Below are 15,539 nucleotides of genomic sequence, written 5' to 3' on the forward strand. Positions count from 1 at the left end.
CGGTTGGGGATACTTTTCAGTAGATGATTTTCTAAACTTATATCTATATCAAGGAGTACGCGGTTGAACTTCGGGTAGCAGCAAATTATTAAATGCTACAATTACAATGTAATCGGGAACTTCTCACTCGACTTCATTTGGTAGAGGAAATATAGTTTTAGCATTATTTAATAATATATTGAGTGACTCCACATTGTTCAACGTCATCATGTTGTATTGATATCTTGGAAAATGTTACCATGCTTAATGTTCAACTTCCATATTTGTTAGATTGAGCACCAGTGTGATTTATGTTCTATTTCGCTTAATAACTTATCAAACTCTTTAAAGTTGTAAGCTTCTGCGGCTTTCCTAAATTATATACATAACCAATTAAAATAATTAATTAATGAAATATTTAAACAAAAAATTAAATTAAATATTAATTTTTTATTTCAGTAAGTCTTTAAAATATATAATTAAATAAAGTAATTATGATCCTGTTTGATTACGATCATATGAACAAATTAAAAGATCGTGTGCTCGATCTAGCCTGTAAACTCCCACCAGACTCAATCTTTATCTGATTACGATTCTGTGAACAAATTCTGTGTGTAACAATGAAACCATGGTAAAATAGCAACTATCTCGATAATAATGTTTAGATGTAAAAAGATTGATAGAGTTTCGGCTTATTAGGAACTAATGAATTGCATTCATATTTTATGAAAGTAGAAAGTAGTAGTACTAGTTATGAAATTTTAACATTTTAACAGGCTCTGTCTTTCGTTCTTTTCAAACTACAAACAGGTTCATTAATCATTTAGGTATACAAGCAGTCATTTTTCTATCCAAATCACAACTTATAAGTGTATATTAAGTTTTAAAACTACAAATAAAAGAAAGAACAACATAAAAATTACTTGAATGAGAATTTGAGACTTGCCGAAAGAAAAGAGAGAGAGGCAATTCAAGTAAAAATTAGCAGACTAACACGCAAAGACGACTGGCGATTCATTCAGAAGGGCAGACAAGCGTCAAATGTTAGGGAAATGAAAGTTTATGTCAAGGGTTCTGTAACTTTAGACGTGATTTGTTGATGTAGTTTGTTGAATTATGATTTGGATTGTTGAAAATATATGTTTTTTTTTTCATTTCATATAATTTTGGAATAATTTTAGTTTAGTTTAGATATCGGGTGAGGATGTGTTTTGTGAACTTGTTAATAAAATTAATGTTTTCATTGTTCTTTATTTTATTTGTTGTTTTTAAACTTATTATTTATTTATGAGTTATGGTTTGGATAGAAAAATGACTGCTTGTATGCCTAAATAATTAATGAACTTATTTGTGGTTTGGAAAGAAAGAAAGGTTTGGAAAGAACGAAAGACAGAACGTATTGATTGTGTGAAAATGTTAAAGTTACATAACTAGTAATACTACTTTTTACTTTCATAAAATAGTTAGAAAATGTACTAGTTTTAATTCCCAGTAAGTCGAAATCCTATCAATTTTTTACATCTAAACATTATTCTCTAGATAATTGTTACTCACCGTGATCTCACTATTACACACAAAATTTGTTCACGGGATCGTAATCAGATAGAGACATGAATCTGGTTGGAGTTCACAAGCTGAATTGAGTATACGATCTTCTAATTTGTTTATAGGATCGTATTCAAACAGGATCATAATTACTTTATTTAATTAATTTAATTTCTTCTTTAAATATTTCATTGATTATTTTGTTTATTTAATTAATTATTTAGTCACAGTTGTATTCAAAGGTCGATCAACATTGATTGGCTTTCGAAGCCAAAATAATAAGGAATCAATAATTTGGGTGAAAAATTGCATGTCTTTCAATGGATGGAAGGACCATAGGTCCATAGGAATGATTGATGGAGTATGGCTATATGTTCCTCATCGAGTCCTTCCAATATCGATACAACGTAAATTTTTCCAAAATGAGCTCTCGTGGTATTGTTTAGGTGGTACTCCATTCTGCAAAAATAATACACGTTAAAAACATTTATAAGAAATTATCAACATTTATTATATTCTAAAATTTAACAAATAAAATTACATGTATTAGTACGTAAGAAATAAAATTATTTCCCCGCACATTAAAAAAGGTAAATAAAAATTAAATAATATATAAATTAAATTAATGAAAAATAAAATAAATTCAAGAAAAAAATACATATATGAATGAGCAAAAAAATTAAAAGAAGAAAAAAATGGAAAAAATAAATTATGGAAAACGAATTAAATTAGATTTTTTTTTTTTTAAAAATTATAAGATTCAAATTTTGTTCTCTCTCTTAATAAAAAAAAAAAAAGGTCCGGGCGACCTCAAGAGTCCGAACCCTGACCATAGGTCCGTAACGGACCTCAAGAATTCAGATCCCAACTGCTCAGAAGAATTTTTTTCGATTTCATTTTTATTTATTTTTGTGAATATTTTAAGAAGAAATTAAATTAAATATTAATTTTTTTATTGAAGTTTTGTGAATATTTTATGAAGTAATTAAATTAAATATTAATTTTTTTATTGAAGTAAGTGTTTTAAAAAAATAATTAAATAAAGTAGTTAAAAGAGATGAAAAGTGTTTGATTTTTTATTTGTAATTTAAGGGTATATTTGTCTTTTAAAACAAAACAATACCATTGTAATTATATAAATAACTTAAGGTTATTTTTGTTTTTTAATTTAAAAAAAGGCTATTGTGAAGATTGGCAAAATTTTTGGATTAAAGTGAGGAAGTGGCCATTTGACTTGGTCATTCTAAAAAGTACTCCTATATAAATGACTAGGAATGTCAATATCCCGTGAAAGTTCATGCACTTAGATGTTTAGAACTCTCAACTTTAACCACCTATTGGTTTCCAGTCCATCATCTTTGTATCACATTCTCGTATATACAAGAACTTTCGATATTTTTCATCTTCATAGAAATTTTTTTATGACTAATAAATTAATTTATCAGAAATGCGACTTATAGACAATGTTATTCCCGCAAAGTCGTGGATAGATCCAAACTTACGTCAAGAATGAACAATTCGACCCTCATAATTCCTATGCCGACCTAAATTTAATGTGTATAACTTTATTGGTGCAAATCTCTTACCATCTTGTTTACAGGTGATAATCTAACTTAAATCACCATTTTTAAAGTCCTAACAACAATGGATTTTGGGGAACTGATATTATCTAGTTAGTAAAATATTTACATAATTATCTTTATTAAATTAAGCAAATAATTTTGAATCAAGTAAGCCAATTTTAATTAAAAGAAATATATCCTCTTAGAGTCTATTTTTATTTAGACACCGGTTTTCGAGGTTAAGAAAAATAAAAATAAAATGAAGAGACTTTAATGGTCGTGTTGTGCCTTTTTTGTGTTTTTCTTAATTAGTAAGAATAGAAAATAATGTATAAAATTTAGAAGTTTTGGGGGCCATCCTTCAACTGGGGAGAGACCTGTTGGAAGAATTTTGTGAATAGAGACGCCAAAAATAAGTATAAAGATAGGGACAAAGCCGAGGCAAGAGTTGGACTCTTTGTCCTTAAGTCGAATTTGCCCCGCTACGGTGCCTACGGATTTCGGCAATCGACTCCCAAGATACAACGGCTACACTTGTGTTTGTAGCACTCCAAAACACAAGTACAACGAACCAAATTTAGGCTTATGTACTCCAAGGATGAAATGAAAGAAAATCAAAATAAATGAATGATTTTGATTTTGGATAGAAGAGAGGATGAGAGACGTTTTGCATATCAAACTGTGAGGAATAGGACACCCAAAGGGTCCTATTTATAGACCATGAAAGGGTGTGGACGAAATGGTTGGGGCCAAACCATGCACCCTTTCCAAACAATGCACCACCTTTATGAAAAGGTGTCTATTCACTGATTTTCGTCCTTTTTTGTAATTTCTCATTCATCCGATATTGGTTTTCGAAATGCCAAATATACCCTTCAATACATGCAGAGAAATCAAAATTCTCTTTCGGGGGCGTTGCCCCCGACCCCCCACGAGGGGCGTTGCCCCCTCAACCCTCGCGACCTGACCGGGCAGGTCGATCCCCGTTTGTGCGCCTCGAAGCGGTGAAGTGGCAAACAATTTTGCTTAAACGGATTGAGTCGAGCTTTTGAGTATTTGGTCGAAGTCGATACGAAGTCACTTTAATCGATTTTCAATTCTCGATTTATTTAACCAATATCCAACAAGACCGTGGACTCGTCCAATGGTCAAGCCAACTCTCATAAATGCAAATAATGTGTAGGTGGGAAAAAATGGTTAATCGCAGATGCAACAATCCAATCTTCGACAATTTGGAAGTTATAAATTAATAGATGCGACGAAACACTTGTGAATAATAGACAAGCTTGGGGAATGAAAAATCGCCAGGTAGAGAATTCAAGGAGAGAAAAATTTGGGAAGTCTATTAAAAAAAGGAAAAAAGAAAAAAGAAAAATGTTATTTAAGCACCATATAATATCAATATAGGTCGAGATGGTTATATGTGATAGATCCAATTGAAAATAGAATTATATGGTTCGTTAAATTATGTCTCATATTTAATGTTACTCAACACCGCATAAAATAACAACAATAATGCTAAATAACATTAATTAAGAAAAAAATAGTGTATTTTTTGTAATTTTTTTGTTTCGTTTATAGAACAAAATATTAGTGTGGGATTGTGGATATAGGTACAATTTCTAAACCATGTTAAAATCTTATACTCGTTCTTTCGCTTACTTTTAGGAGTGGATCTAGTATGGGGGAAATTATTTTAATTGCCCGCACACTCAATTTCAAATTTTTGGTTGACAAATTAGATAAATTTTAATTATATAATTTTGTTCCCACAATTAAAATTTTGTACTTCAAAGTTTCTTACCAAAGGATAATAGGCAATGATAAAACTTTTCCACTTTTCACCTCCCAAGGCTTCCTTTGTACTATTTCTTTTTGCTCATTCTCAAATATTGTGTAAACAGTAAAATAAGAAAAAGAGGAAAAGTTTTGAAGTTTTTTGTATAAATGAAAATGGGTGGAATAGTGTTTTTTTTTTTTAATAAAAATGAGTGGTTGAAAAAGAAGGAAATGTTTTCGATTTACGTATAATATTATTTTATGAAAAATTGTACGGTTAAAAATTGAAAAGAGAAAAATGAAATGTAATGAAATAAAAATTAATGGAGGCCAAATGGGGGCAAAGCTATGGGAAGAGAAACTTGCGTAATTTGAAGTTTAAAGAAAGAGTATGATATCGGGAAATTTTTGGTGACAGTGAATTAACTTTTTCATTTTCTTTTGCTAAATTAAAGGATAACTTTTGGGGTCAAAAAATAATTGCATTTTGGGGTTTTCAATTTTGGCATTTTTCTGGTTGCTTAAAATGAGGGAACACTTGTATCATCGGTATTTATATCGCTCTAAACATTGATGAACTAGAATTAAATGAGAAAACACTTGAATTGCTTTCCAAATAATTTCATAAATCATCTGAATTTATTGAAATGTTTTATGAAAAAGAATTTTGGGAAGTAGAACTACACTGACTTTCTTTTTTAACATAATAATTATACATTTCACATAACATAGATTCTATATGTGTATGTGATAATTTCACATTCATGAAATTTGAAATTCTCTTTATAGTGGCTTTTGTGTTAGTCAAATTAAGTCAATGGTTCATTACTGAAGTTAAAATAAATAAAGAGTGCAACTCTTTCCAATATTTTACGAAATTTTAACTCTATAGAGCAGACTATGTCAGAAAAAATGGCAAATTCCTGTATTTATGAAATGTTTGTGAAATGTAAAAAAAAAAATGGTGTAAAACAAGTGAAAATGTGAGATAATAAACTCCACTACATTTCTTTGTAGTATTGCAAAAAATTTTTTAAAATTTTCATGTGAAATGCAATAGACCATTACCAATCTTCTAAATTATATTCGGGCCCATATATATGCCTACTATTATAATATAATGAAATCATTTTATCGTAATTTTCACACGAATGTAACATAAGATATGTAGAATTTCTATTTATGTGTTACATCAATGGCGAATGATTTACTACAAGTCATACTCTGTACACAAATTGTTAAATACTTCCTTTCTCGCTAGTGACACAATAATAAAATTTATTACTTGTCTAATTTTATTTAAAGGAGAACTTATGTGTTCTAATCTAAGTTTTATAATCAAATTGATAATATGACATACACAATGTTGATAAAAAAATAAACTTCTAAATGTAGGATTAAGATCATTAATAAATCTTTCGATAATACCTTTGTTCATATTAGCATTCTTAAAAGTAAAACTTTGAACCATATATTATATACCATATTCTTGTATGATATCTTTTAAAACATGTATATATTAGTGGCATTATGAGGATATTCTACACATTCGAATGCAATAATCCCTTTATATAAAAGTCACAGGTTATCAATATAATGAGTTGTAGCAGCAATATAATATTTTCTATTACCATCGGTTTATAAATCAGGGGTAAATGATATAGCACAGTTAAAAGTATTTAGGCCTTCAATAGTAATTTATTTTCTTTTTTATATAATTTTGTAGTATCCGAACGAAGAGTATTTCTATAATAAGAAGAATACTTGGATTGGAGATAATTCTGCATGAGTCGGGTAAAGTGTATTGAGTTTATCATCGTAAGCAATATTTTTGCTACAGTCATGTATTTAGCCATTCCTTCATAAAATCTTTCTTGTGAATATACAAAAGTGGAAAGAGTAAAACAAGAACTGCCAAACACTAGTTCGATTTGTTTCGGGTCGAAATCAATTAGTTTCGCTTTACAATTCCTTAATATGTGTCTATTCAAATGCGTTGTGTTCGAACCGGACTTCCAACTAAAATCTTTGCCACAATAATTGCAACATATTTTTCAAACATCTACTACATTTTGAATACCAATATTTTTATGTAAATATATTGCCAACAATTTGAGGATTCTTTTTTCAACATTTTAATCTCGAGTACTTCTTCCTCTTCAATATCCTCCAAATCAATTGGAACATTTTGATATGCATCATAATCGGATGAAATACTCGAGCTACTCTTAAACTGATTAAGCTCATCATTAGTAAAATTCATTTATAACTAGTAAAGTACAAAATACTGAATATTAGAGTGAAAGAAATTGAAGTTGAAACTTGAATTTATAATACTACAAATTAAAATTGATTAAAACAAAATGATCTGAAACTTAAAAATTTACTCCGTATTTATAGCCAAAAAATCCATTTTTTCTCCAAATTTAAATTTCAAATTTGAATTCGAAAACTTCAATTTACGAGGCTACCTCGTAAATTGTCTTGTAGAATGGCAACTATAGCTGCCATTGGCAGTTCATAGCTGCTGTTACAGGCATCTTTTTCCATTTCTTTTTTTAATTTCGACTCGTCACTTGCCGAGCCACAATGGGCCGACTCGGGCCGAAGCCCCAAAATGGGGCTTAGCCTGAGCCTAGGCTCACTTTATTCGAGTCACGGGCTATCTAAGCCGATTTGACATCCTTATTATTGATTTAATATACACATAAATATTTAGATGATCTTGTTTATTGAATTAAAGAAATTCTTAATTTCTAGATAATTTCGCTTTCACATTCCAATATCCAGTTCAACCTCTACATTCAACACCATGGGCAGCAGTGAGGAACTTACTAGCTGCATAGCATACACGCAGCTCTGTGCTTGTTCTTCATCATGGGCTTTTTTGGGCTAGAGTATCCATCTTAAGTATGATTTTATGGAAGATTGTAAGATGGACTCAGAAGGAAAATACCTTACGACAAACTTTATAAAAGATTGTAATAGTTTTGCATGCTTTTATTACGTTAGGGTATCCAAGTTTTGAGATGGGAGTGGACCTTCAAACCCACACGTTTCTAATTTATCTCACCCTTCTGACGCAAAAGTTTCATCTCTCTGGACGGCCACAGGCCCATAGCCTATAGACGAATGGCTACGTTCAAGGCTCCCAATTAGCCATTTTCCACATGAATTCAATTTTTTCCCTTCCAAATTTTTGAAATATTATTTTGTTCAAGAATATTGCTTCACTGTGGTTTTGCATATCAAGACTTCTGCTCACCATTTCCTATTAGGTATAGTTATTACTTTTATAGGAACGAAACTCGTTTTTATCTTAGGAGGTAAGGTAATTAATTGCCAAACATCTCTTAACAGTATATCACAAAATAGCATCAGCTCAAGGTTAAATTAAAGCAGTCAAATTGTAGTAAGAGATCATACGTATTACAAAAGCAAAACATAATCCAACAAATAGCCACATTGAACTACTGGAAAAGCATAGTTCCATAAAGTTGCTAATACAAAGCTTGAGAAAGAGATTTCACGAGTTTTGCTAAGCCTAAAAAAAAAGTAAAAATTATTTTTTAGTAATATTTTGGTCCCAATCTTTTAGATAACTTAATATTTGTGTGTCTTACAAAAATCTAAAAAGAAGTTTTAACTCACTAGCAAAATAAGTAACTTGTGCATTACTAACTTTCACCGATAAAACATTTTTTTTATTTTTGTACCTACTTTTAACTTACAAGTAAATTCACTTAAAAATAAACATTTTAAGCTTAACTAAACGCAAGTATTAATGGGCAAGTAGCCATAGGAAGGCTATATCTAATTCGAAAAAACTTTCAAACTAAAAAACATAAAGAAAATGCACAAAATACTCGAAGAAAAACTAGAACCAATTTTAATAAGAATGTTCATGAGATTTAAGAGTTCAAATAACACAAGATCTAACTCATAAATCAACAATAAAATAACAGTATCATCACAAAGCCATATTGCAATAAGTAAACATGAATTTATGGTTTGCACTTTGCATTAGAGAGACAATAACGTGGAGTTGTTTGCTGTTATGAGCAAGAAATTATTGAGTGAAAATAGTTGCAGAAGAAAAGAAATTTTGGTGGGAAAAAGAGTCGGTAGGAGATGAAATATTTTAAAAGCGTTTTTTCATGCAAATGACAAATGTACAGTTATGCCCCAATCTCCCCTTGAATCAAATTCACCCATGATGTGTCAGTACAAGAGAGTTGAACTGATTTTAAAATAAAAAATAAAAAATAAAAGTGGGGACGGATAGGCCAACGGACCTCTTATATTTATCTAAGAGGCATGCTTCAAGTACAGCAATTTTTACATCATATTTGACAGCCCTCTCACATCACACGAGTGGACTCGTAATTAAAATAATCGTGGACCCACTCATGTGAATGGATTGTCAAATTGAGTGTACAACATTTTTATTTAGGGAAAACCCACTTGAACAATCCAACCAGGGGTTGTTAATGAAGCACCGGCTCTATATCGACAAAAGCCACTATGACAACCCCTAGACGTTGTCACCCAAGAATAACTCTTCTTCGTCTAAATCTCGTGTCTGTCGACTGCCAGCAACCTACTTGTCTGTGAAGAAGGAATCTCAGCGTCTCATCAAGGGACAGGAGTTATAGAAATCAGGTAAAATATCACATGCATTTTTATTATATTATTTTGCACAAAAATTTATACTCTCTTTTGGTGAAAAATAACTTTCTTCAGTTCTTTACACTATGTTTCATTTAATTCTTGAATTAATCATTTCGATTACAATTCAGGCAGAAAACTCGTAAACAGTATTCTTGCTAAGAAAAATATCTCACTCAACTTATTGTAGAATTTTCATTAAATTAGATTTGAAAACATCAAATATCAAGAAAGAAGAATAAACTTAAATAGTTAAATTTGATCCACAATCTATAAAATCTTCTTCATCGTTGTCTATCAAATTTGCCCTTGCTGTATATCCGTAATAACATGTTTTTGAATGATGTGTGACCCACTCAAGATTGAACTAGCATGATTTTATATGGAAAATTTATGAAGTTTTTATTTCTTGTCTATCTTATTCAATTCAATCCTTACAAGTGGTCTAGATTAATTTATTGGTGTCATTTGTTCTAAGTATTGCATTAAACGAATTTTATTGGGGCGTCAAAATATTAGTCCAATATTTGGGCAATTTGTGTTCATACTAATATATATTGAAAAAGATCTTATAGAGATACTAGTGAGATACTAACTTCTTAATATTCATTTTTCGTCAAACTTATTTTTAACCACACATTTAATTAAAATAAACAACATATGGCATGGCATGATACAACAGGAGTATTAAATCGAGGTTAATAATTAATTTTAACCACATATTTTATGGAATTCACAACTTTTTAATCACATATTTCATCAATTTTTTTTTTGAAACCTACAAAAAGTTTAATTTTTAGATTCACCAAACAGGGTTTAATGGCAAGTATAAATATCTGTTCATGTTTATTTATTATTCAGTTGTGCTAGATATACAACACTTATTACTGTACACCCATCTCACAATAAGGGGGGTCCACAAATATAATATTCATGTGGGCCCTCTCACACTATACACCATGGTGTACAAGAAGTTTTGTTTATTATTAGGCCATTAACCCGAGTTCAATTGTGAGAGGGCTGTACACTATGGTGTATAAGAAGCTTTATTGTTTATTATTAGGCTCCATGAGACCATACCCGTGTTCTGGGATTCACGCTGCCGGAAGAGAATGACGGATAGTGGAAGCGGAAAACTTATAAAAGTAACCAAAAGAAATATGAAAGATTATGACATCACTACAAACCAAATAAATAGTTAATTTTCCAAATGTGTACCAAATAAATGAATTAAATTATTAATGTATTTAATACTAAATGATCAAGGGTGAATATGGAAATTAAAAATATTGATTAGGACAATATTTTCCAAAAATGTTATTCCATTTTATGGAGCTAATTAACTAGGCATATACATTTAGTTATTCACATCACATTTTTTATAACTAAAGCACTACATTTTAATTGCATAAAAAGTTCATAATCTTTACTTATTGTCATTTTTATTTCCTCAACGATTTTCATCATATTCTTATCCAAAACTTTCATTAACTAGCATGATCTATGACATTTCGCTACAGTATGGGCATCTTATGCCTATTACCCCTTTTATAAAAGATTTATATGGATTTCACGTGATAAAAAGATATTTACAAAGTTTATATGCTATATGTTATCAAGTGTGGGGTTGTTTGAGGACAATGTGTCCATAAGATAAGACTAACAAAAATGATGGAGTCAACATGGGTGTATATCTATTACTAGAATGTAAAACAAAAGAAAAAAGATCGAGCGCACAATAACTAAAGATGATCGACTAAAGATGAACTAAAGGGATGGTCACTTAGGTTGTAGGGTCGGATATGTTTTGGTAGACCTAAAAAAATTCTTGTTCTCGAGATCAGTGATGTAATCGAGTTCACGAATATACTAAAATTATTGTCATGTGGTAACAAATGCCTTTGTAGCGTTAAATACTTGAATAAATAGCGCAAAAATGTTTACATGGTATCTCGTTTTCTATAGGCAACAAAAATTCAATTATTATAAGTTTATAACTATTGTTCTTATGCTAGGGAAAGGGAAGACAAGACAGTATTTATGTTTTATTTGTTTGGTTTGGCAACTCATTCTTCAGATTCATGCCATTTTCCAACAAATTATCTGCATTATATGCTATTGAATAGTGATAGCAACACTCCATTGTCTATCTTGATAAGTTCCTTTCATAGTTTGCAAAAGTGGATAAAATTTGGTTGTGACGTGACTTTAAAAGAAAGATCCAATATCGTATGGAACCATTTCTTTTGGGGACCTTTTTTCTTTGAATAGTACTTGACTGATATCTAATTTCTTTAGTCAATTTTACGTTTTTTGTGCTATTTTATTGATAGATGAAGAATTTTTCTTCCTTAATTTTCAAATTTTTAACCATGACGTAGTTTCGAATAAAGTGGATGTACGGAATATATACGTGAAATTCATTTTAAGAGTAACTATGATAAGAAGTTATAAAATAAGAAAATGTTTACACGAATTGATTTCATGTCCTCGTTAGGGAATTAAGTTGTCCCCAACAATTTGACCAAAAGAATATCTTTAACGATGATAAATTTACATTTTGTCAAGCTTTTAAATAAGAAGAAAGTTATGTAACGAAAAAAAAAACTGATTTTTCATCTTGAAATTTAATGAATCTTTTAAAATAAGTCCTCATGTCTTTTTTAACAAATTAAAATTTTGTAATTATTCTTTTCCACCACTATATTAGTATTATAAGCAAAGAATACTTGAACGTAATGATAATTTTGCTTTAAGTGGTAGGCCCAAGGCATCAATTTCATTTCATTCTCAAATGAAAAGTTGAAATAAAAGGAGAATAAAAGAACCCATAATTGAAAACTACAATAAGATAATAATAAAAGTTGGTGGCATTCTTGTGGAATCCACACTCCCTCCCATTTACAAATATCATCTCATTCGCACTCATCCCTTCTCAACTTTGCTTTAGTGCTCTCCTCTTCAGCAATCCAATTCTCAATTTGTTGATAACAAATTATCATCTTTCTTTAATAGGAAAATCGTCGCACGTTGGTACTTATTCTTAGTCATAGTCGTAGTATGTCACATTGTCTGGGCCTATTTACATTAATGTAGCGTGTATGTTGAGAATTTGGGTTTGTTTTTGGAATCACTCTCGAGTCTTCCTTTAAAGAATTTCAAGAATACTAGATGAGTAGAGAAACTAAAATAGAGAATAATGACAAGTATGATACAAGATTTTACGTGCAAAATATCACAATTGAAGAAAAGTAAAAGATGGATATTTTACTATTTGAAAAATCGTAATAATTACACAATATTTCGTACTCCCAAACCACACCAAAACCCACTAAACAATAACTAGATCGACGAAATATGAAGAAAAGTATAATTTCTCTTCCCTTTCCCCCCCTTTTCTACATCCCATACTATTTAAAGAGTGAAAAATATGGTAAATGAAGAACTATACGGGTTTTCAATAAATATAATAATTTTCCATGTATAATAAATTCGTCCTCTTTACATACTTGACCAATTTGAACTGGAAAAACCTGCACTTACTACATCCAACTTCTTCTAAGATGTGTCTTGTTTTTACTATAACTATCGTCACATTTAAAGAAATCTCAAAGTATAATGAGAAGAATTACATACATTTTGAAAGATATCATTGAATTGAATTCTTGAAAGCACAAAATTGATTTGTCGTTTGTTTTAGGAACTTTGCTTCTTTGATGCTGAAAAGACGACCACCAAATAAAAAGCTCGTCGAAATTATAAGGCGTTTTTCAAAAATCAAAACACGACTTTAATAACGTTTTCCGTTTAAGTCAAAAGCAGTGTAAGAATACTTTACGTGATGACTAAAGTGAAATATAGTTTTTGTTCCCATCATTGAACGTAAATTAAGCATAGAGATCAGATTGAGAAGGGCTTTCTTATCCACAGTTTGTCTTTATATATGAAGTATCACACTTTGTTCATGATCCTCTTCTAATCCGGTGTAACAACCTTAAAGTAGTACCCCCAATCGAAGATGAGGCAATTCAATATTATACAAAGTGGATAAACGACATGAGATCTAGTTTCGGTATCTCTCATTAACGGTGTAAACTCGTGTCAAGCATTTGATGAAAAAATAATAATCTGTGTTGAAAATAAGTCTCTAACTTACGTTTTAGAAAAGTATTTTTAAGTAGATGACATATTACATTGTGTCACGACTCTGATATCCTTTTGTATCAATGAAGCCATTCTGTCCAATTTCATTTTCGGTATGTTAGAAACTGTATGCAAAATAGATTATATGACGATAATTTTAATTCCATACAACATTTCCATATATATACAGCTTGTGGGAATAATTCATTAGTCAATTGCCAAATCATTTCATTTAAATTATAAACTTTGTCGAAACTAGTACGAGGAGTCCTCAACTGAAGTTTTGTTGAATTTTAAAAGGTTATAAGTTTTAATGAACATCGTGAATTTGAATAGATTTCCACAAAATTTATAAGATATCATTAAAAATTGTGATATTTCAAAAGAGTGTGTTGTATGTAATTTTAAACATGAAATTCATCCAAATATTTTAAAATCAAACTATTAATAAAATCCTTATAAATCTATGATTTATTGAGATGCCTAAATTGTAAATGATTTCGTTGAAATTCATTAAATTTTTAGTTGAGGGCACATAGATTCAATAAATTTCATTAAATTTATTAAAATAATAAAATTTTGATTGAGGACATCTGACTTAAAATTCCTCAAAATCTGATGAAATGAACTTTTTCTGCTCTATAAATGCCATTAGATAGTGGCGTGTGTCCACCACACTCATTTGCCTTGCAACTTCCTCCATAATCAAGAATTTAATCTCTTCTTTTGTTCAGTCCATTTCATGGCTTCTAACCAAAAATCAATCCATGGTACAAAATTTCCTTTCCACGTCCAAGAAATGGAAAGACAAATGAATCTTGAGCCACAAGAAAAGGAGTTCGACTACTCAAAACGATCCCAATGGCTTCGTGCGGCCGTCTTGGGAGCTAACGACGGATTAGTTTCCACTGCGTCGTTGATGATGGGCGTTGGAGCCGTGAAACAAGACATCAAGGCCATGATCTTAACCGGCTTTGCCGGTTTAGTGGCTGGAGCATGTTCGATGGCTATCGGAGAATTCGTATCCGTTTACTCGCAACTCGACATAGAAGTGGCTCAAATGAATAGAGAGAAAAGAAGCGATGTTTCCGTAGAGATGACGAAAGAAGAAGGACAAGATGGAGAAAACGACGAGAGTTTACCGAACCCGGTACAAGCTGCTGCAGCATCCGCCCTAGCATTTTCTTTGGGTGCAATCGTACCATTATTGGCTGCATCATTTATTAAGGAGTACAAGGTGAGAATTGGAGTAGTGGTGGCAGCGGTAACCCTTGCTCTGGTTGTATTTGGGTGGTTAGGGGCGGTGTTAGGGAGGGCACCGTTGGTCCGGTCGGCTGCAAGGGTTTTGATTGGTGGCTGGCTGGCCATGGCCATAACATTTGGTTTAACAAAGTTGATTGGTGCTAGGGGCATATAAATTAACTGGCTGGCCATGGCCATAACCTTGTCATTGGTTATTAAAGATCTTTTTATGTTTAAAGAACTAAATTTTACTTTTTGTACTTCGATTTAAAATTGTTGTGGTCACCAGTTATCATACTTTGTGATTTTATGGTTTGATGAAATTTGGTGTACAATTATATAGTTTACATATTTGCATTTAATTGTAAGTCAATTATATAGACTTCCGCTTAAATACTCATAGAACATTAATATTTTACCATCGCCTCGAATAAATATTTTAGTTGGACAAGTCAATATCAAAATTGGGTCGATAGACATAAAGCTATACTAGACATTGAGAGAAATAAGATAATATCAAGAACTTAATTATGAAAAACGAATGATTTCCATTTATAAATAAATTATAAATGGTAGGCAAGTATGGACTAACTATTTGCAGTTGAAGTAATTACATGATTC

At 30.8% G+C, this 15,539-nt stretch overlaps 1 protein-coding gene across 1 annotated transcript; it reads left to right on the forward strand.

Annotated features, from left to right (window-relative positions):
• The first annotated feature begins 14,351 nt into the window (after positions 1–14,351).
• Positions 14,352–15,241, forward strand: LOC111402058 (vacuolar iron transporter homolog 2-like). The gene has a single exon (XM_023030099.1). It carries the CDS (start codon positions 14,419–14,421, stop codon positions 15,091–15,093), a length of 675 nt encoding a protein of 224 aa, XP_022885867.1. The 5' UTR covers positions 14,352–14,418; the 3' UTR covers positions 15,094–15,241.
• Positions 15,242–15,539: the final 298 nt, after the last annotated feature.

Source organism: Olea europaea, chromosome 10 (assembly GCF_002742605.1).
Source record: "Olea europaea var. sylvestris chromosome 10, O_europaea_v1, whole genome shotgun sequence".
Lineage (NCBI taxonomy): Eukaryota > Viridiplantae > Streptophyta > Magnoliopsida > Lamiales > Oleaceae > Olea > Olea europaea.

Coding starts and splice junctions, on each gene's coding strand:
- LOC111402058 (XM_023030099.1), top strand. CDS start 14,419: ATGGCTTCTAACCAAAAATCAATCCATGGTACAAAATTTCCTTTCCAC.